This window comes from Cygnus olor, chromosome 1 (assembly GCF_009769625.2).
Source record: "Cygnus olor isolate bCygOlo1 chromosome 1, bCygOlo1.pri.v2, whole genome shotgun sequence".
Lineage (NCBI taxonomy): Eukaryota > Metazoa > Chordata > Aves > Anseriformes > Anatidae > Cygnus > Cygnus olor.
Genome location: NC_049169.1, coordinates 1,711,751 through 1,734,045, shown reverse-complemented (window position 1 = coordinate 1,734,045; position 22,295 = coordinate 1,711,751). Strand labels below are relative to the sequence as shown.

The following is a 22,295-nucleotide window of genomic DNA, read 5'->3' as shown; positions in this document are numbered from 1 at the left end:
AGCTCTTGCAGGATTTGTCGGTCGGCAAAAAGGCTCAGACGCAGGCAGGTCGGTGATCCCGATGGATCCTCGGTGATCCTGACGGATCCTCGGTGATCCCAATGGACCCTCGGTGATCCCGATGGATCCTTGGTGAGCCTGACAGGGGAGCAGCACTGCTGGGGAAGAGGTTTCCTCCATCCCAGCTCTTCAGCAAGGATCGGGGATTGAAACACTCCCGATATTCGGGAGGAATTTGAATTTTGGGGGCTTTTTATTTCCTCCAGCTCTCAGCCACCACCACCCAAATCACTGCATCCTACTGCAAAAAAATAAAAATAAAACCAGCAAAGCAAGAAGCCCAATAACCACACAAGCCTGCAGAAAGCCAGGAGCTTCCAAATGTAATGGTTGTCTGATTTTGTAATGGTTCCCAGTGCAATCTGATAAAAACACAAATCTCGTCTTCGTGGCGTGCTGGACTCCTCCTGGACTGAGGTCAGAGCTTTCCAAGCCCGTGTCTCAGTCCCTAAACGCAGAGCAGCATCGGGGTGTCACGTTTGCAGGGCACCCGGGACCACAGATCGCCAAAGCACAAGCTGTGGCTGTGTTATTGGGTGAAAAATTTCCTTTTTAATTATTATTTGCAGGAGATGTGAGGCTTTTGTCCCGCTGCAGTCAGGCTGAGGTGCTGCAGCAGCATGGAGGGCAGAGCCTGCCCTTAACTCCAGGCCAGGCAAGCCCCGCGGGTGTAGTTTAGGTTTCTGGAGAGCCCCAAAACTCAGATTTTTCTCCTTTTATGCTTCGGTGCCTCGCTGCTAGCTTAAAGTGCTGGGGGCAGAGCCCGGCAAACACAAGTCAGCAGAGACCCAGCGGGGTCCAGGCGTACGGGACAGGCGCCATCTCCTTGCAAGCGCCTGCAAGATCCCTCGTGCCCTTGCAGCAGGGAGGGAGGCGATGAATGAACAGGGTGTGAGCAAGCTCAGGTACGCGCCCGACAGCTCCAGCGCTTCGTTTGGTTTTAAACGGGGCGGCGGGAGAGGCGCTTCGTGCTCACGCTTGCTCCCGACGTGCTGCAACGCCTGCCTCGCTCGGCTCCGGCTGCCGCGTCTGAAGGACACCGAGGTCTTTGTTCGCTGCTCTCGGGTTTTGCTGGACGTGCCAAGTCCCCTGGAGACATTAAAAAAAAAACAAACAAAAGCACGAAACCCTGTTTGCACTCTCTCCTTTCCCCCCTGCTTCTTTACGCCGGGGTTCAGCAACGTTTTCTCCGTGCCCCTCTGCAGGCACAGGCACAAACCCTTTATTCGGTGGGGGGGGGGGGGGAGAAGGGTGGCTCCCTCCTGACTTTTCCAGGCAAAGCAGCGGTACGAGGAGTTAATTCCGCGGGGCGGCGAGGCTTTCTTCCTCCCGAGGCCCCAGCTTCAGTCACACCTTGTTTTTCCTGGCCCAACTTCACGTGGTTTGAGGGAAGCCGCTGCGAGCGAGCTCCCCCGCCGGCGAGCCAGCGTTGGCGAGCGGGGCCAGCAGCAAGCAGGGGCAGGGCTGTGCCGGAGGCAGCCAGGCCCTATTTGCACCCGGACTTCCCGAACGTGATGGGAACGGGGTTATTTCGGACGGCTGGACCCGTAACGAGGCTGGAGGGCAGGAAGCAGAAGCCCCCGGGCGAGGGGAGGAGGCCTGAAATGCTGAACGTAGCTGCGGCCTGGGGCCGGGGCTCTCCTTCGGTGCTGGGAGCCCAGGAAGGGATGGATGGGCGGAAGCAGGGCTGGCCTGGGGTCTTTGGGTGTGTTTACGCCGGATTCACACCTTCGTTTGACATTTGGATTAAAGAGTAAAGGAAATCAAATAACGGGCCAGAACCTGACATAAAAACAAAAGCGAAGGCCGCAGCCCCAGCAGCCAACGGAGGAGTCTCACAGAAGCCGGGACTCTGACGGTCTCCTTCGTCCCCAACAACCCCCCCTCTGCAAACCCGCAGGGACTTTGGCTGCCACTGAAACACCGAAGGAATCCGGCACTGGCCTGTCCCTATAAACCCAGAGTGAATCGGGGCTTTGGGATCTTCCAAGTCCTTTATCACTTACCCTGGCCAGAGGATAAATCGCGGAGGAAAGCTGCGCAGGACTCGCAGCGGATAAATCCCCTCCCCGGGCCCTTCTTTCTTACCCGTGCAAGAGAAACGAAACCCAAGCAGCGCAAAAATAACCGCAGGAGGAATCTCCTGGGCGCAGCTGCAACTGCCCTTCCCAAGCCACACGGCTGCTGCCAAAGGGGGTGGGGGGGTGGGGGGGCCTGCACGTTAAAAGCTTCATCGCAGCTGCCTGAGCAGCTCCGGGAAATATACTCCCAGGGTTAAAGACGAATCAAAACCAACACAACTTGAGGAACCTATCAGCGAGGCAACTCGGAGGAAAGAAAGATAACAGAGAAGGGAACTGGTCGCTTTATTCTCGGTTGCTGGAAGAGCCTTTGGGTTTGGTTTACATTGGAAACGTGGACTTGGCCATTTCATTACTTCAACAGCTTAGGCAAGGTTGAAAAAGCAGCCTAACAAGGGATTTGAGTTTGAACCAAGGGGACGGGTTTTCATCCCGGATTACTGTAAGGTGGGTGCTCTCCTAACACTCATTGAGCTCTACGGACAAGGGTTTTGGGCAGAGGAAGCTTTTGGTGAAAGATACAATACAAAACCTTTATCCTAACAAACACGGGGGTGAATCCCACAATAAACGTCTCCAGAGCTTCCCTGAGCTTCTCGGCAATTTCACATTTCTGGTATTTCAGACGCAAAAAACCCAGATAGAACAACAGACAGACAGTCCTATAAAAAGCAGAACCTCAAAAGCTTTCCTGTGCCAGTTCTACACGATGTCACACTGAAAAAAAAACAACAAAAAAACACAAAAAACAAAGGGGTGAGGGGGGAACGAGCCTAACCAAAAATTAAAAAAACGAAGCAATTTAGTGGTCAACATTAAAGTGCATTCGGCTCCACGGCAGCTCTTTAACCCTGTGCTTACAATATTTTCCCCTTTGTTGTGAGGCTGAGCCCTGTCAAGGGTGCACGAGGGCTCAGAAGCAGCGGGCAGGAGGCAAGCTGCCTTTTATCCACAAGCATTACTTCCTAGTGTGAAGGAGGGTGAGAGCCCTGAGTTAGCTGGACACCTTAGCCAGAGGATTTCTGAACACGTGCTGTCATTTGGGGGGGGAATTTGCTGTCATCGCAGTGCTAAGACTTGCCACGGGGACATCAGGGAGCTTCATCCCTGTCCTACCACATCTCCCGGAGGTTGCTGCCTTGTGGTGACACAATGTCTCATCTGGAAGGCCGAGGACAATCCTGGCTCTGCCCACGGAATTGTCACCCTGGAGGTTTAAATCTCCCAAGCACAGAGCTGCACCGGCGTCTGCTGGAGCCAGAGGACGTGAGCACAGCTCACAGCACCCGCCCCAGGGCTGGCTCCTGCTGTCAGCCTCTGGAGAGGCGCCAGAAGCAAGAGACAAACTCAGCAGGGAAAAGAAATCTCCGAACCCAGCCCTGCCGTTGCCTCTCGCATGCGGGCAGGCGCCACGGGGCTCTGCTGCACCACTCCACGAGGGACGTGCCCTCGCCACACAGACGGGGTGCTGCAGCTCAGGCAACACGGCCCTCAGCAAGGAAGAAGCACGGGCGAAGTCAGCCCTCAGTTCGCCCTCCTGCCGGTGCCGAGCCAAAGCCCGCTCAGGGAAGGTCGGTTACTGCTTGCAGTGCCTTCGGATTGATTAGCCGGGGATTTAATTCGCCTCCAGCTGCAGCACACAGCCCACACGAGCCCTGCCCCGTGGCAGGAGGTGGTTCTCGCTTGAGTTATTAACTCTGAGGCTCCCTGAGCTCCCCTTTCAGAAGCACAGACATCCGTGTCCGAGTGGTATCACCTCTAAATCCCTTTGCAGGCAGCGGAGACAGGCGCTCCGAAGGCGCCGCGTAGCGTCCTAACGCGGCCATCTAAAAGAGGACACATGAATCATGCTCGGCCAGTATCTATTTCTCTCCGCTGGCTGCAAAGGGAGCCTGGCTAGATCACCCGGAGATGCGTTAAGGATAGAGACGGCTAAAATTAGGCGAGGCTAATCCCGTGCCAAGAGTGAGCGCTGCGGCCTGGAACGCGGCGACAGCCTCACGGATCCCCCTGGGAGAGGCTGGGACTGCAGGTCGGTGCTGCACCTTGCCTCGAGTCTGCCTCCGCCCGAATAACCGCTCACAGAGAAGAGGGAGGGGCGTGAAGTGCTGCCTCATCAATACTATTTACATCGGTTTTTGCTTAAATTAAAATTCATTTCTTGTGGGGAGGTAGAAGAGAAAGAGACGGATACTTCATGCTGTGCGAGCTAAAGCCCTTGTCCTTCCCGGTCACCTTCAGCCCTGTCAGTTGTAGGACAGGTACTGGATTAACCGCTGAGGGATGTTTAGCTTGGCAATCTTCTCCAGCGCCCGCTGCCCGGCGGCCTTCCTCACCGTAACTCTGCAGAGCTGCGACAAGCTCAGGGGCGTTTCTAAAACGAGAAGAAAAAAGAGGATGCAGGGTTATTGCTGCAGCTCAGCAGACGGCCGGTCTCCCTGCAGCGCGCAGACCTCCCGGGAGAGCGACGCCTGGCACTGCTCCCTCCCTCATCTCAAGCCCGTCGCTGCTTCCAAGCACCTCCCGCAGCAGCCAGGCCCCGGGCACCCGAATTATCTGCTCTGATCCACGAGACTCCCTTAGTGATGGTGGATTAAGCTTCAGCGGTGGTGTATACAGGTATATACAACCCGCAGCCTCGAGCCCCGACGTCGACGCACACACGCACAGAGTCAGGATCAGGCACTTCGCTCTGGATGTTGTCGGACCTAACAAGCTCCTATCCCTGCCCCCACAGCCTCGACAATCACCAGCCTCCAAGATCTGCATCTGTCCTGGGTCTAGTCCTGAATTTAACCACAAAAGTTGAAAAAAAAAAATAAAAAAATCCTATTATAGTTAGCACAGTATTGTTAGGACGGTCTGCATTAAAAAGCAGCCACACATGCAGCTCTGCCAGCTGAGCTGAGGGGGCAGGAAGCCCTGGCGACGTATAACAAGTATTTATGGCATTGTAAGGCTCAGCCTCTTCACCCAGCAGCCAGAACAGCACGCTTTGCTGCAGTTTGAAAGCAATGAATAATTCAGAGAGACTCCTACGCAGAGAACAGAAGTCGGAGAGAGAAGGGGCTGTAAGGTGCTCGCTGCGCAAAGAACTGTAAAGCCAGAAAAGATTTTTAGGATCATGCAGTGCTGTGGGTTTGAGCAGCAGTGTGCAAACGTACAGAAGGGGTTGTGAATTTCTCCTCTGAGGTCCTCGAAGACCTGAAGTCATCCTCAAACCTCAGCCAAATGTCTCCCCCCAAACCAGCCAGCCGATGCGGCTGAAGTTTAACACGTTCCCTGCCTCGTACAGAACAAATTTTCACTGATGTTTGAAATTGAGTGATTTCCTTGATCTGACTCAAGGCCCCAAAGTGTAAATGCTCACGCTGACACACGAGAGGGACCTGAATTCAGCGAGGGCAAGATCTGGACCATCTTACCTCTGTCATTCAGCCACGACTAAGCAGAGCTAGCCCACGGCCAGCTGGCTTACGTTTACCACGCAGAACTCTATACCTTCCTAGGAAGATGATCAGGTGTCTACACATCAAAGTGGACTGAGAATCTTGATATGGTGCAACGGAGCTGGCAGTCACTGAATTCCCAGGGCAGGGGATCGTATCTCACTCACTTTCGTAGTACTCGAAGCACTTTGCTGTGGCACTGCTGCTCCAGGTATAATCCGATGGCTTCTTCCCTCGGTTGTCCCTTGCGTAGATGTTTCCTCCAAATTCAATCAGCATTTCCACCAGATCCACGTTTTTCACTTTCGCTGCGTGGTGAAGGGCCGTCTCGTGGAGTTTAGCAGCATTCACGTTTGCCCCTGAGACCAGAAAGAGAAACAAACCTGTTTACGAAAGCCTCACTTGACCCAAATGCAAGGAGTGGTTGAAGCGGACAAAAAAAAAAAATGCTATTAACACACGTGCGAGCGGCTAGAACGAGATCCAAACAAAACAGCACAAACAGGAAACCAAACTGCTGAACAAGTTCTCAGTGCTGGCGATGCCTGAGTTTTCTTCTCTGGCTTTATGTTTTCCTTGGGGAGAAAGGATTTTGGTCAACGTTACTAGGTAAATAAGCTGCTGAGCGTGAAGTCCTGAACCTGTGCTGCCTGAAACCAGCAGAGCCAATTCGGTCATCTCAATGGATCGCCCACACTCGAGGCAAACAGGAACCTCCCTGTTAACTGTCTGAACAGAAATACAAGCTCACGAGCTGTGGAAGCTCACCAGCAGACATTACTGAGGCTTTGCTTAGATATTTTTGCTAAGCAAACTGGGCTTTTCTAAGCTGACAACAAAAGGTCTTTCTAATACCTCCAAAACTCGTGACATTTTCCCTATCAGCTGATTTGTTCGGTACAGGTGAGCTGAACCTCATCGAGTTCATAGAGCTGACTCTTGTATTTACATCTGAGCTAGCCACACCTCAGAGGTAATGGAGTTAAACGTTAGGCGTGTTTTGGGAATCAATTAGTCTAATCTGAAGATGGGTGCCCAAGACAGGGAACTGGAGGGATAGAAAACAAGCTGGCTTAGCTGTCTAATTTCTAGACAAGTAACATTCAACAAAACAAATCGTCCCCGGGCCAAATCACTTACTGGTAAGCACGGGCAAAAAAACAAGAAGCTCAGCTCCAAGCTCCCTGCAAATTAGCAGCAAGAAAAGTGGGAGGTGAAAGCTGGAGCACACGGCACTGACTCGAAATTCCAGCAAACTCCTCTAGGCGTAACGCTAAGCAGATCTCCCAGAGGCATGAGGTGACTTCACCTCTGCTTTTTTTTGTACAACATCAAACGCTAACAGCTAACATCTATGCAAAGCCGCACGAACACGTCAGCGCAGCTGAACGCACGCACACCAGCTGGTATTGCTGGAACGCTGATCCAGGGGGGTGAAGATTTCTGATTTTTATTAAAATCGGAGAGTGAAAATATCGCTGGAGTCATCATGAGCTGGATATTGACGGGCATCCGCTAAAAATGCTTAAGCGTTAGGCTTTGCTCAGTTAAAGATGACAAAGGTGGAAGGTTTTGCCTACGTCATGCTGCGAATGAGTAAGTTCTTGCACAAGAAGGTCACTGCGGAGCACCGGGAGGGAAATGCTGCACGTAGGGACCTCCGTATGCTGCCTGCCCCAAAGCAAACCCCGCGGCTGCCATACCTGCCTTGAGCAGCAACTTCACGCAGTCCAGATGCTCCCTGGCGCAGGCCACGTGTAGGGGCGTCCCAAAATGGCAGTCGTGGGCCTCCAAGTTGGCACCGACGTCTATGAGGAGCTGCACGCACTCTGAGCTACCTTTGGGAAGGGAGGACCCGAGTCAAAAGAAAGGATCCAGCTCAAATGGGAGCGCCTGGCACGCTGAGATCGGCCTGAGCCAGGAGCAGCCTGCTCAATATTTGGGGTGGCGGATGCGAAATACACAAATGCTTGCGAGCCAACGTGTTTTACCGCAGGACGGAGGCTGAGAACAGAGCACAAAGAAGTCACAACCGCATGGCAGCAAGCTAGAGCTCGCAGCCTCTGCGGGGAATCAGGTCAAACGAACCTGAATCCAAGGGCTGGCACTGAATAGCCTGTGGTTTGCAGGGCTGGCCGTACGGCTGGATGTGCCCCGGGTGGGTTAGCTCACCTTCAGGACCACTCCAGCCTTATTTTTTCCAACGCTAATGACGTGACTTAAGAGAAAACAGACACTCACCATCGTAAGAGTCTTAGGAAAAAGGCTTAGCAAGCAAAAACTAAGCAGGAGCTGACAGCTCCGTATTTAAGTTCCTACACATTTGCCATAAATGCCGTCTTCCCGCTGTGGGAAGGCAGGGGAGGTATTACGCCTTATATGGAGGAAAGTCAGGCACGAAATAATTTAGATTTGGTCACGATCATCTAACGAGGACGCTGCTGGTCTCACTTCCAGGCTTTCCCACTGCTGCGCCCGTGCAAGTGGCAGTTTGGGGCGGAATTAAATGCACGGCAGAGCAATTCAGGAAGACGCCTTCCTCTGGGCAGACCTCGGGGACATCCCTGTCCCACAGCTGCTGAGATCACCCCCGACTTCTCCCGCTCCGGGTGGCCAGCTCAGGACGGCTCACATTGCCAACACTGCTACGGGGAAAGAGTCTGAGGGCTTGGAGCAGCAGCTGCGTGTGCAATACCCCTCTGAAACACTTCTCTGCTGCTCCCCCTGCCTCTGCTGCTTTCACGGCCATCCCTGATGCTTGCTCCTGCTCCACAACTCAGGTCCAAACGTCCAGAAGAGGCTGAGGAAAAGACAGGGGGAGCAGAGAGGGGCAGGCACGCTCCAGCTGGGACATTGTTCTGGCCTCTGCAGTTTTCTCCTGTCCCATGGACAGACCTTCCAGCTGGAAAAGACTGTGAGAGGGACAAGGAGCAGGGCGGGCAGCAGTGCTGGCCAGCGGTCCCTGGCACTACCTCCCTCCACAGCCTCCTCCAGCCTCTGCTGCTGCCACCTGGGCAGCACCAGAAGCTCTCGACAACCACAGGGGCCTGTGACAGCACTGCCTGATTAAAAGAGTCTTGTGGCTGACTCTCCTCTGCTTGCAAGGGCAAAGCAGCTGGTTTGGCTCCAGGTTTTCTAACAGAGCATCAGAAAGGCGGTGTTTTATCTGCCGAGGATCTGGTGCCATGGCTATCACGTGGGATAACAGCCCCCAACACGAGGGATGCCTTTATTCCCCCAACAACCCTGTGCTTTGCATTGTTTCTTCCAAGGGAGCTGTGCCCGTGTAAGGTGGACGTTTTCAAGCCCTAGTGATCCGGTGAGCAACAACAGACTTGCAGCCAATTTAAGATTTCTGGTAGCTGGTTTTGGGGTGTTTTTTTTTGTGGTTTTCTTTTGACAAATAACCGCACAAGGGTCAGGCCAGCTTACCGTTCATGCAGGCTTCGTGGAGAGGGGACGCCGTGTAGAGGGGAGGGTTCACCTTGGCACCGTGCGACAGCAGCACTTTGACGCACTCGACGCTCCCCGAGGCACAGGCGTCGCAGAGCGGGGTGCTGCCATCGATATTCCTGGCATCCACCTTCACGGCAGAAGAAACGTTAAAATACCCACAGGCTGCTGCGTGGCAGCACCCTCGTTTTTATTTCTATTAACCCAAGAACTGTTCTGAGCTCAGGAAAGTTGGTTGCTACCGCCAGCAGCCTGCCTGGTGCTGTTGCAAACACTCCCGGGGCACAGACACGCACTGCTATCACGAGTAGCTGCTACAGCTCAGGATGTAACTTCCCTCCTAACGCTTCTCCTGCTGAACGTTACAAGCTCTGCAGCTGAGCCAGCGTAACGCAATGTACAAACGCTCCCCGCCTGTGCTAGCGCAAAGTTCAGCCCCGTCTGAACCGGCTGATTTTGCAGCGAGGAGGAGTACGGGGTGCACACGCGCTCCGTTTAACCGGGCTTGCTCTGCGGACCGCCACCTTTAGAACGTGACGTGTCACAAGTCACTGAAGGCAGCAGGCTCCAGCTGCATCCAGAAAACTCTTTGGCAGATTTCTGCTTGCACAACAAAATTAAAGTAAGAGAAGAAACTTAGGAATAAATGTAAATCCCCTCGAGAATCTACGTGCGCCCTGCTCCCCTTCTGGCCTTGGTTCATGCTGGACAGCTTTGGATACCTGAGTCACCTGAATTAGATTTGTAGTCACCCCAGGCTCTGTCAATTGTCAGTGTGGAGAGAGGGGGACAGAGAAATACTTCCAGGCAGTTTTTTAAGTCCTCCTCAAGCCCAAACACCTCCTGAAAACGCTTCCCTCCCTCTGCTGACTGTCAAGGAAGCCCGGACTGACTAAAGCTGTCTCTTAATTCACAGATTAAGAGCCTGGATATAGACGAAGTGAATCCGGACCCCAGAAATAAATTCAGACATCACGATGAAGCGGCCCCAGCCCTTTTTTTGATAGGTTAGTCCGAGACCCCCCTACAACACACGAGTACTCCAGGGTCCTCTTGACCTCAACGCAGGATGAGAGTGCAGCAAGAGCGCTGTAGCTGCAGCAAGGGCGCTACAGCACGAACCCAAGCACCGGGGCTTGGTTTCCAGCTGGAGCACACCCGAACACACACCTGGGCTCCCGCGGCCAGCAGGAGTTTGACACACTGCGTTTGCCCCCGCAGGCTCGCCTCGTGCAGCGGGGTGATGGAGTCGTAGGTGACCGCGTTGACGCAGGCGCCGCCCTCTATCAGCTGCTGCAGCTGCCGGATCTCTCCCCGCCTGGCTGCTTCGTGAACCGGCGTTCGGTCGGCCCAGAAGCCTGCAGAGGAAGAATGAACGACTTTTAAAAACGCACGTGCAGAGAAAATGGGTTTCTGAGCCGGGGAAAGGCAGCTCTGCTGGAAGGGACGGCAGCTAGAAGACAGAGCTGCGAACACGAAGCTTATTTGTCGCCGTGCCCCCAGCCTAGCATGGGATTTTAAATGTGGTGCTTTGCGTCTGGGGGCTCTGCATCAAGCAGTCCTCGCTCAGACTGTTCACAACGCGGCATTCCACTACAGCTTCTGAAATGCTCTGCAGCACTTCCTTGAAACTTTCATCCACGTACAGACCCCTAGCAGCATTTAATTAGGTCCAGATTCGTCCCAGCGAGCCCACAGCTATTTAGCATTAGGAGCCCTGTCCTTCCTGGCTCCATCTAAAACCACTGGAAACAGGCACCTCCAGAAACCTCCAATTCACCTAAAAACTGCCTTCCAGAAGCACCAGTCCCTCCCAGAAGCTCTGACAGGCAAAGTTTGCAGCTTAGGCACGCTCCCTAGGTACCTCCACCCACAAAGGACAAGTCCAGGCTTCGCTTCCCAGCATGAATTAAGAGCATCTCCTTCCAGATGCGCTTTGCTGACTTGTTAGCCACAAGCACAGAACAGTCAGGTGGAGGCTCGCATCACCTTCAGCAGGAGAAATCCATTCTCTGTAACAACGTGTGCCTCTACACTGTGCAAAAAGCAGGGTTTTTAGGAGCAGCCTGCTTGCACACAGGTCAGTGACAGCCACTCCTGGCAAAACAGACCTCGAAATACAGCTCCTCTTCCTTCAAATGCAAGTCTGTAAAAACCCAGCTCCAAGGCAAGCTCGCGGCTGTGGAGCGGGAGAGAAAGGGCAGAGATGAGCAGAAGCCTTACAGTTTGGGGTTGATTTGCCTTTTTCTTTCAAAATACTGAATCATACGACACGACCACGGGCAGCACTATAACACACGGCCCTTTTACCAGCACAGGCACTGGCATTTTCACGGCACACGGGACGCGCGTGCCTTTTTATTTACTCGTCAGCTCCTCGTGCCCTTTGCCTATATTCCTGAGCAGGGCGTTTTGCCTCCAGTGGGGCTTCTCCTGGATTCTGCAGAAGTCCCAAGGATGACCGAGCCCTGGGACTGCCACTGGGCAGTGTCACCGTCACGAACGGGACCGGGAAAATGACAAAAAGCTCCAGCAGCATTAATTAAAGGCTCACCCTATATATCACCCTATATCCCTCCAGTACACGTGTTGGTGGGGGAGCAGCGATGGCTCCCCACAAGCATCCTCCCAGCCCTTTCCTTCAAGAAGCCCCTTGACCCCAAATCCCCCAAACCAGCCCCAAATCCTTCAACCCCCCCCTAAACCCCCAAATCCCCCAAACCAGCCCCAAATCCCCCAAACCAGTCCCAAACCAGCCCCAAATCTCCCAAACCAGCCCTAAATCCCCCAAACCAGCCCTAAATCCCCCAAACCAGCCCCAAATCCCCCAAACCAGCCCCAAATCCCCCAAACCTGCCCCAAATCCCCCAAACCTGCCCCAAATCCCCCAAACCAGCCCTAAATCCCCCAAACAAGCCCCAAATCCCCCAAACCAGCCCCAAATCCCCCAAACCAGCCCCAAATCCCCCAAACCAGCCCCAAACCAGCCCCAAATCCCCCGGGGCAGAGCCCCCGGCCCCACGCACTGATGTCGCCCCGCAGGGAGCCGCTGCCCACGGGGCTCTCCATGGCCCGGCCCGGCCCGGCCCGGAACGAAACGGGAGGGGATGGGGCGGCACGGAACGGGAGGGGACGGGACGGAACGAAATGGCCGGGCCCGCCCCGGGGGCTGCTGGGAGTTGTAGTTCGCGGGGGGTGGCCATACTGGGGGAACTGGGTGGGGGGGAAAGGGGGACTGGGGGAACTGGGGGGGATTGGGGTGGGGAGAGGGGGATGGGGGTGTGGGGAGGGGCTGGGGAGGGAAAGAGGGACTGGGGGGACTGGAGGGGGACTGGGGGAACTGGAGGGGGACTGGGGGAACTGGTGTTGGGAGAGGTGGGACTGGGGTGTAGGGAAAAGGGGGACTGGGGGGACTGGGGGAACTGGGGTGGGGAGAGGGGGGACTGGGGTGGGGGGGGACTGAGGTGAGGGGAAAAGGGAGACTGGGGGAACCAGTGGAGGGTACTGGGGTGTGGGGAAAAGGGGGACTGGGGAGACTGGGGGGCACTGGGGGAACTGGGGTGGGGAGAGGGGGACTGGGGGGGGGACTGGGGTAGGGGGAAAAGGGGGACTGGGGGAATTGGTGTGGGGAGAGGGGGGACTGGGGTGGGGGGGAAGGGGGACTGGGGGAACTGGTGAGGGGTACTGGGTTGTGGGGAAAAGGGGGACTAAGGAGACTGGGGGGGACTGGGGGAACTGGGGTGGGGAGAGGGGGGACTGGGGTGGGGGGGGGGACTGGGATGGGGGAAAAGGGGGACTGGGGAGACTGGTGGGGGGGAGGGGACTGGGGAAACTGGGGGGTAGTGGGGTGTGTGGAGGGGGGACACTGGGGTTGGGGGAGAGGGGGGGACTGGGATGTGTGGGGAGGGGACTGGGGGAACTGGGATGGGGAGGGGTACTGCTCCACGGGGCAAGGGGGACTGGGGGAACTGGGGTGCGAGGAGAAGGGGTAATGGGGTGGGGGGAGAAGGGGTACTGGTGTGGGGGACGGGGGGGTATGTGGGGAGGGGACTGGGGGAACTGGGATGGGGAGGGGTACCGGTGCATGGGTAAAAGGGGGACTGGGGGAACTGGGGTGTGGGAAGAAGGGGTGATGGGGTGGGGGGAGAAGGAGTACTGGTGTGGGGGACTCGTGGATGTAGGGAGACTGATATGTGTGTGGGAAGGGGACTGGAGGAACCGGTGTGGGGTACCGGTACGTGGGGATGGGGGAACCGGGAGGACTGGTGTGTGGGAAGAGGGGATGCTGGGGACACTGGTGGCGGGGTACTTGGGTTCGTGCAGCAAAGAGAGGTTTGGGGTCTGCTGGAGGGGACGGGACTGGGAAGAACTGGGGCAACTGGGGCGCGGTGCTTAAAATGCAGCGGTCCTGGCAGCGAGCAAGCTGCTCTTCCAGCCACCAGGACCAGAGCAAGTTCCTCGGTGATTATGTCATTGATCAGGTTACCTCCTGGAAACAGCCCCGTCCCACGTGCGGCGCAGGGCGCCGCGCTCCTGGCCTCGCCGCTGCTGGTTTTGGTCGCTTGTATACGGCGTGAGCCCACCCCTTTCGCTGGCTCCTGGGCGTGCACGGAGGTCGAGTCACTGGCTGCCCTGCAAAATTTACACACGGGTAACACAGTCGAAACGACAGCACAGAGAGATGAAGCGGTTTTTGCAAAGGTTTCAGAAAGAAACCGGAGCAAAGCTGAAAATAAGCCCTGAATCCCTTGATTGATTCCCACTTCACCCAGGAGCACCCCTGCCATTTCTGCACCGTCTACCCCAGATCTCTGCTCTCTCGGGGTAGTTGCTGGGGTAAGCTTGCATTCCTGAAAATCTTTTTTTTAAAGCTTCCAAAATAACTGTGCCCACACGGAGGCAGCAGCCGAGCTTGCAGAGACCGGCCACGTAGCCGGCTGACGAAACCACCGACAAATTGCTGGGGTCGCAGGAGACAAATGCAATGTCAGCTCCCCCCGCTGCAGGGACACAGCTCAAGCGGCTCGGGAGCCCTGTGCAGCAACTGCAGCTCATCAGCAAATTGCTGGTCAGCCACACGGGGTTGCAGAGCAGGAGAGAAGCCTCAGCGACCGAACTGCATGAGCCAAATGCGTGCGTCACGCTGGGAACGTGCATATAAATGGCAGTGCCCTAAATCCTCGCACGTTATTCTCTGCTTCCCCCAGCTTATCATCCAGGGCTAAACCCGGAGAGCCAGGTAACGAACAGACTTCATCTTCTACCTTCTCCTCCTGCTCCGTCTCTAAATCACTGTTCTTAGCATTGGAGATGGAGGAGGAAGAAGCCGGGCTGTGTGGTTATCTGCCATTCATCCTTGGCTCTTCTTCCTCTGAGCGTGAGGTTCCCCTCCCTGCCCTGCACTTGTGTAGTCACAGCCAAAAATACAAAGCATTTGCTGCCCTAATTCCCACCGGATTATTTAGGTGGTTGAGTAACTCTGCGAGGGCTTTGGAAGAGGCCTTGGTGCCTGTATGTTTGTTTTGCCCTGGCAAAGCAAATTACCGAAAGAGAAACCAGACCCGTGGGCTGGCATCTGTGGGGGTGAGGAGGTAAATTTGGGTGCAGCTTTGCGAAATGCCGCCTGGCTCCCTGCTTCCTGTGCTCTCCGAAAGGTGCCGCACACTCTGAACGCTGCCGCCTTCGATTTGCTAGCGGGGCCACGCTCTGTCAAGAGCTGTCAGCAGCTCGGACACCCGCCATGCGATAGTGTCGCCGACCTTTTCTCATTTACATCCAGGTCTTGAAAGAGGCGCTGCGTGTCAGCTGTCTTGCGTGTCCTACTTTCCTTGCGCTCCCGCTCTCGCAGTCTCCTCCCGACGTTCTTCACAAATTGCTGGAGCAAGTAAACAAGGAGACATAGAAAATGGATTAAAAACACATTAAAAAATCCCTCTCACACCAGTCTCCGCAGGAGCAGATCCACAAGGAGAGGCGCTCCCTCTGAGGGCAGACTCCGCAGGATTCCTTCTTTTACCTGTCCAGCCACATGTTTGCAATTGCTGGTCGTGTTTTTCCTCTGCCCACCCATTTTGCGTTTTGTATTGGGTTTGTGTGGCAAGGTTTGGGCGGCGGGGGCTGTAAGGGTGGCCTCTGAGAAGAAACCAGCAGCTGCCCCATGCGAGATAAGGGCCAGTTTCATCTGGCTCCAAAGGGCCCTGCTGCTTTCCAGAGCCGAGCCGTAAGTGACATTGTTTGAGCCTCTGTGAGAGCAGATCTTAGAAAGGGGAAAAAAAATGCTGTGTTACAGCAGCTGGGAGAGAGGAGTGAGACCCAGCCCTGCAGCCCCCAAGGTGAGTACAGCAGGAGGGCAGGAGGTGCTCCAGGCACGCAGCAGCAGTTCCCCTGCGGCCTGTGGAGAGGCCCCTGGTGGAGCAGGCTGTCCCCCTGCACCCACGGGTCCCACACGGAGCAGATCTCCACGCTGCAGCCCGTGGAGGAGCCCCTGGTGGAGCAGGTGGATGTGGCCTGGAGGAGGCTGCGGCCCATGGAGAGCCCCCGCAGGAGCAGGCCCCGGGCCGGAGCTGCAGCCCGTGGAGAGGAGCCCACGCAGGAGCAGGGGGGCTGGGGGGGAGCTGCCGCCCGTGGGGGACCCGTGCTGGAGCAGTTTGCTCCTGGGGGATGGACCCCGTGGTACGGAGCCGTGTGGGAGCAGTTCCTGAAGCCCCCGCAGGATCAGTATGGGAGGGACCCCACCTGGAGCAGGGGCAGAGAGGGACCGTGAAGGAGCAGCAGGGACGAAGCGTCAGGGACTGACCGCAGCCCCCAGTCCCCTGTTCCCCTGCACTGCTCAGGGGGAGGATGTAAAAGAGGGTGGATGTGAGGAAGGTGTTTTTAGTTCGTCTTTTTTTGTTTGTTTCTCAACAAGCTTGCTAGTAATAGCTAGTAACTTTTATTAACCTCCCTATGCTGGGTCTGTTTTGCCTGTGACAACAACTGTTGAGTGATCTCCCTGTCCTTATCTCAACCCTTCAGCCCGTTCCATCCTATTTTCTCTTTCTTTCCCTTTGAGGAAGGGGAGCGAGAGAGCGGTTGTGGTGGTGGAGCTCGGCTGCCCAGCTGGGTAAAGCCACCACACGTTTGTATGTGCATTCCCCAGCTTTCTGGGAGCTGTGCTCAGGGTAGACTGCGAACTGAGGAACACCTGTTTCCCCCTCCCAACCACAGCAGCATAGTCTGAAACCATAAAAAAAAAATAAAAATAAAAATAATAAAAGACATTTTTAGAAAAGAATCTGTTGCTTACTACTCTGCAATGACTGCTCGTGTAAAATGGAAGTCTGTCCTGGGCTCGTTCCCCACTTGGACAGGAAAGCAGCTGAGAGGTGTGAGCCTATGGGTCCAGCTGGGTTTATGATGGTTAGGTAGGGAACAAACACCACAAGAAACATCGATGTTTTCCAGCAATGGATGTTTTCGTGTTAATTTTGACCAAAAAAGAAAAAAAAAAAAGCATTATAAGAGGAAGAACTAAGTCCAGTGAGAAACTTCCATTCAGCACAGAGGCGGGCTTGCTGCCACTTTCACGTAATAAGAAAATCAAGTGTTTGCACTAACAACATAAAACTTAACATGCTTTCCTTTCAACTGCAACAGTGCAAAGATTAGCCCAGGATGGGACCTCACAAAGCATGAGATGTTTTCCTTTCTGTCCATACATTGCAGCCATTCATTCCGCCCCAAAGGCAGGATGTGATAGCTGCAAACTTGTTTTTAGATTTATCAGGGCCTCCAGTCGTTATTTCAAGTTGCAAAGAGTTGACATTCCATTCATTGTCACCGAAACACAAGCAGGGCTGGAAGAGATTGTGGAAAACCAAGCAAATTCGCTCACCTCTTGCCCCAGGGTTTGTCCAGGGATGACATTAAGTGGATAAACTACTTTGCTTAGCACCAGAGAATAGCAGGTAGTGCCAGCAGAAATGGCCATACTCTGCTAATACCTGTGTGTAATCCCAGCTGCAGTTCCAACGGGGCTGGGGGTTGATCAGCTCTAGATGAAGAAATTGTGATACAGACAATAAAGTGAAGAGAAAAACAGTGTCTACCTCAGTTTAATAAGATCGGGAATAAGTATTCCTGTTTTAAAACGTATTCATGTATATACAACACCTGAAAGCAGCTGGTTAGAACAAAAGGCTAGGAATGATTGTGTTCTAGCCTTACAAAGTTCTTATCTGGCCTCCAGCAAAGCACTTATTTCCTCAGTTTTCTCCTCCGTAAAGTATGAATATGACTGGTTTATAGTACCTGAGGGAAGGGTTTAAGCATCACTGCATGGGCCGACGTGGCTCAGCACACAGCACCTCCCGAGCTTCACATGCCGCTTCGCTGGGGAGGAGGCAGGATGACGTGGAAGGAGATAGAGGCTGGAAATCACCGAGAGTGGAATAAAAGCAGTTCTTGAGGAGGGTCATGGACACAATCTATATTTCCATCTAGGAGAATATAATCCACTATGAATGTCACTTCCCTGCAACTGCAGACAGCCTGCAATAACAGTGGTACAACCTACTCCAGCAAATACCAGCTCTGAAGCATGTTTACAGCTCTGAAGATAATAACAATGATTGCGAATGCTCCTTCTGCTTAATTACTACAGGACCAATTACTTCAAGAGAGGAAAGAGACATTTTGTTTAGAAGATCTGGAGCCTCATACACGTAGCCTCACGTTTTGCCATGATCAAGCAGTAACATTTTGGTCACGGAACGAGCTTGTGTCCCCTTGGCTCCAGTCGTGTGGCTGGTAAGGAGGAATAAGTAATGTTTATAAAGCACTACATAAAACACTCCGTCTTCAGAGATTGCCAGGTTTACATTGCAAATAATAGGGTAAGCAGCACAGCTATTAATTTTTAAGAAACTACCTCGATAATGACTGGAAAAAAAGGGAAAAAATGGTGAAGAGACTTGAAAAAAAACTACTTGATCATCACTGAAAATGTTAATCGGCACTCATCATTTTTGACTCATTTCCTGACTGGACCTTGTAGCTGCCTGTGCAGTGTGTGGTTTTATAGTCATGAAAACACCATAAAGCAAGCTGGGTTTTGACAGAGGCTTTTGTAGGGGGTTGTTTGGTTTCGCAACTTTGGTTCTGTTTCTCCCAGTGCTGCTAGAATTACTCAAATGTTTGTCATCACAACTTGAACAAAAAGTTGGTTTCTTAGGAAGCTGCAAGATACCAAAATAGCAAAAAAAAAAAAAAAACCCACAAAAATAAATCAATCTAGAAACTGAAAATCTTAACCATGTTTTACTGCAGCAGACGTACGCTAAACAAATACACCACAAGCAAATATTGGAATTTAATCACAATGAAAACACGATGCATTTTCCAACGAAAGCAAGAAGCAACATGTGTTGGGCGTGTCAGGAGGTGAAGAGTTATTTGGGCTGTCCTCAGAGATGAGAGACTCTTGAAAGCATTGGTAGGCTTGGAAAATGTGCTGGCCTACCAAGGTAAACTTGTGCTGGGCTCATAAGAAGGAAGATTTCAATGGAGAAGACTTTATCAGCTATTTCTTGGGCTGGAATAAGCCTTTGAATTTGATCTCTGTCCATCACCACAGACTTGGAAACCAGGTGATTAAAGTTACGCTCATGCTCAGAGAAGCCACACACACATACCACAGTGCTGGAGGACTCTTGGATCTGTATAGAGCTGAAGGTGGCATTTCATTGGTGTTTTAGAGGACTTCCCCTAATATTCTAATGAAAGGATGAAAAAATTAATGATCTTAGGCAAAATTTGGTTCTCTTGCTGCAAGATCCCAAACTGACTGTGGGAGTTTTGCCTGAGTTGAGTGAAGGATGTGGCAAGACAGCATTACAGGGGATGGATGACACGCTTCACAGCACTGTTGAATAAAGTAGACTTTGGGGTCAAGAAATGCCTGACTTTGCTTTCACCTTTTTCCTTGCTGTTTGGTTCAATGCTTGTTTACAGAAAGGGAGTAGAGCAGAAATGGGTGGAAATAAAGCTCTTTCTGTCCACCTGGATTAAACCAGGAAGGCTCAACCTTTGTGTTGCTGTGCATCAGCCATTGATGTATTAGCTGCCTGCTCCCACCCCTGCTAAGATGCCCAGAAGTCTTCACACGAACTTTCCATGATGCCTTTAAAAAGAGAAATGAAGTTTTTTACTGGGCGTACCAGCAGGAATGACCAAACATAATGGGCTACAAAAGAGGTCAATCAAATCCACAAGCTCTCTTCCCCGCCCTTCTCTTTCAGTGAAGGTCCTGAGCCAACACTTCCCAAGCCAAATGTCACTGAATTTGCTATTTTACCACTGCATATCAGAAGTTGCCCAAACAACAGACATGGGGGCCTATGCAATTCTCCAAATTGGTTTGGTGATGCTGCATCTAGGGAGGCTACTGGTTGAGGCTCATTTCCGTTCAAAACCAGGCAACTTCTTGGTGCAGACTTGTGCAAAATGTTAGGCAGAATCCTGCTCTGCTTCATTCCGGGAAGCACCCCCTGGGTGGGGAAACTTCATCTTGAAATAAAATTATGCTAAAACACTGCAACAGAACCTCATTTCACCTCTTCTCTCTGCTTCAGCTGCTTGCCTGCAGTTCCTTTGGGTTTCTGCAGTCACCCTCGCCCCACTGGACATACCTGACTTTAAGTTTCCACAGCAGAGGACCACCAGGTAGTTCAGCACACTCCCAAAAGCTACCCATGATTATCTCCATGTATTTGCATTTTATCTCTAAGACCTGCTTTAATCTGTCCTGACAGCTGTGCCAGTAAAAGAGCAGTTGTGCTGGGCATCAGCAGTGCCAGCCAGACGTAGGGTGCAGTATATTCAACATGTTTGGCCTTGAGGTCCACACAAATGCAAACATTTATTCAGAATTACCTTCAGCCACAAGCAACCTCCTCCCATCCAGATCCCAGCCAAGTGGGCAGTTCACACTTTGGGTGCTCTCACAGGCAGGAGACAAAGAGGGTGATCCAGCAGGCCACAGATTTTCTAGAAAATTGAAGAAAGGAGTTTATGAAACCACCATGTCACTACCAAATTGGGCTGAAACCAGCTGATGGCTTCAAAAGTTAACAGAGGAGGCAGATAGAAATAGCACAATCATGAGCTTCATTTTCTTCAGAAACCAAGCGAAAGCCAAGCTTATCTTCTTTCCTGTCACCTATAAAAGAAAAACTCAATGTTTCCCTGTATTTCTGTGTCATCTGCTGTCTCAAGATTTACACACAACAGGAAACAGGGAGGGAGCCCACAGGTCCTGCGCCATTCTGTGTTTGCAGGCTGGGTCTGTATGCTTCACACAGCAGCTGGGAATGCTAATGCTACCCCACACAGTCAATAATGATCTCAAAGATAATTATTTGCTTTATCTTTGGCTTGTTGTGTTTACACGGGAGGCGACTATCATTTTCAGGAACTGCTGCTTCTACCTCCCAGCTGATTCATTTCGTTGCAACTATTTTCTGTCTCTTCTGAGAAAGAAATGACTGACAGCATCTGCATGTATCATTCATATTTTTTTCTGAATAAAAGAGGAAGGAGATCTTCAGATGACTACTTCCTTATTTTAGAGAAAACGTTATGAGTCATTCTTTCAAAGAAGCCAAAATAGTGAATTGCCAGGAAATAGGCCCACGCCAAAGTCAGACCATGGGCTTTCCTCTTACAGAGGTGTGAAGAACCACTGACATAAAAACCCCAGGTAGAAATGGTGCCTGACCTCCAGAGGCTCCAGTCATTACTCTCCCCCACCAAAAATTGATGACAAATTCCCCCAAATTCCTTATGTTTTCATAACACGAAATGGGAACTACTCATTGAGAAAGGAGCTCACCCCACAAATCCTAATTTTCCTCATCAGAAATAATTCCCAATACTATAGATCTATGTTTCCTTACAGCTGCTGTAGTACCTCAGGGTCCTTCTCCTGTCTCCTAGAGCAAGGCCCCCAGTTACACGGGGCTGTCCATCTTACACCCTCGTGGGACAACTGGGGATACTAAACGTGCATACGTATGACCCAAATATTGCAGCATGGGGACGTGGAAAGCCTTTTTTCTTACTCCTTGGGTAGCTACATTCAGGACCAGCAACACCAACAAGAATTCCAGTCTCTGACGTGCCAGTAGGATCTAGGAGGACTCAGGCAAATCGTTGAAGCGCTGCTACATGGTCAGAGCACGATTGCCATCGCTGACACTGGACCCTGGAAAAATCCCTTACTCTTCCCCACACCTTCGTTTTTTCGCTGGTTAATAGCACTTTGCACTCTCTGCTATTGTGGTGGTGAGGTGTTAAGATGGCGTAATTACCTCAACAGCATGCTAACGACCTGCAGCATCGCCTTGACTAATAAGTGAATGCCAAGTGGGCTGTCACATCATCACCTCATTATTCTTTCTTTTTTTTTCCTCAGTTTGCTAAGGCTGTGACTACCCCAACATGTAAAAATACACCCAAACTAGAGCTAATCCAGAGCTGGGGCACCCCAACGGCACAATGGTTGCTCAACGCTTTGCGTAGGCGGTCGGCTGAGCCCAGATCACCTTGTTCCTTGCACCACCTATTGCAACAGCTTGTAGAGACACAGCCTGGTCTGAGCAGAGCATGGACGACTGGGCACCTACCGATGATGGCAAGGGAAGAGAGGAGTGAGAACAAAGCCCCGCAGCCTGTTTCTGTGATCCCAGGTAGTGGAGGGAAACTGGATTATATATCTGCTTTTTATCTTTAAAAATGTTCATTCTTGGAGTAAATCCAGCCCCAGGCCACACACTTCCTTATTTTCAAGGGGAACTTTCCTCATTTTCAAGAGGAACTAAAACCACAAGTGCCTGGCGGTGAGCAGACACTTTGAAACATGCTGGGGGAAATCCTATTTAAACGGGGCAAATGAGCAACCCCACTGCATGGGGACCCTTCCCTGGGGACACTGTGGAGCGGGGCCCAGAGCCACCCTGGGACCTGGGGGCATGGGGATAGGGAGCAGCGGGGACAGGGCTGAGGGGATGAAGGGAGCGATGAGAGAAGGCCCCACCTGGAGCACTGTGTGCAGTTCTGGGCTCCTCGGTACAAGAGGGACATGGAGCTACTGGAGTGAATCCAGAGGAGGGCTATGGAGATGATTAAAGGACTGGAGCACCTGTTGTACGAGGACAGGCTGAGAGGACTGTACCTGTTTAGCCTGGAAAAGAGAAGACTGAGGGGACATCTCATT

The 22,295-nt window shown here is 52.6% G+C and overlaps 1 protein-coding gene and 1 long non-coding RNA gene across 4 annotated transcripts; both read right to left on the bottom strand.

The window, feature by feature from the left end:
- Window positions 1–4,276: 4,276 nt before the first annotated feature.
- Window positions 4,277–12,181, bottom strand: ASB13 (ankyrin repeat and SOCS box containing 13). 3 transcript variants are annotated; one of them, XM_040545862.1, is made up of 7 exons: window positions 11,155–11,691; window positions 10,908–11,078; window positions 10,214–10,401; window positions 9,023–9,173; window positions 7,294–7,428; window positions 5,758–5,949; window positions 4,277–4,515 (listed from the first exon to the last, which is right to left on the bottom strand). In XM_040545862.1, the coding sequence occupies exons 2-7, from the start codon at window positions 10,960–10,962 to the stop codon at window positions 4,388–4,390; spliced, it is 849 nt and encodes a 282-aa protein (XP_040401796.1). In that variant the 5' UTR covers window positions 10,963–11,078; window positions 11,155–11,691; the 3' UTR covers window positions 4,277–4,387. The 3 variants fall into 3 exon arrangements, with proteins under 3 accessions (XP_040401796.1, XP_040401805.1, XP_040401786.1); XM_040545871.1 differs by lacking the exons at window positions 10,908–11,078; window positions 11,155–11,691 and adding an exon at window positions 12,070–12,181; XM_040545852.1 differs by having other exon boundaries at window positions 10,908–11,691.
- Window positions 12,182–14,063: 1,882 nt separating this feature from the next.
- Window positions 14,064–15,310, bottom strand: LOC121064412. Its single transcript, XR_005816498.1, has 2 exons — window positions 15,060–15,310; window positions 14,064–14,918 (listed from the first exon to the last, which is right to left on the bottom strand). It is a non-coding gene; the product is annotated as an uncharacterized LOC121064412 (long non-coding RNA).
- Between the last annotated feature and the right edge of the window lie 6,985 nt (window positions 15,311–22,295).

What these genes read in the sequence shown, in the direction of transcription:
- ASB13 (XM_040545852.1), bottom strand. Translation starts at nt 10,962, where the DNA reads ATGCTCTTAATTCATGCTGGGAAGCGAAGCCTGGACTTGTCCTTTGTG. An exon ending in TGCTGGCCGCGGGAGCCCAG is followed by an intron (nt 9,174 to 10,213) that starts GTGTGTGTTCGG and finishes TCTGCCGTGAAG; the next exon opens with GTGGATGCCAGGAATATCGA. An exon ending in GAAGTTGCTGCTCAAGGCAG is followed by an intron (nt 5,950 to 7,293) that starts GTATGGCAGCCG and finishes TTCTGGTCTCAG; the next exon opens with GGGCAAACGTGAATGCTGCT.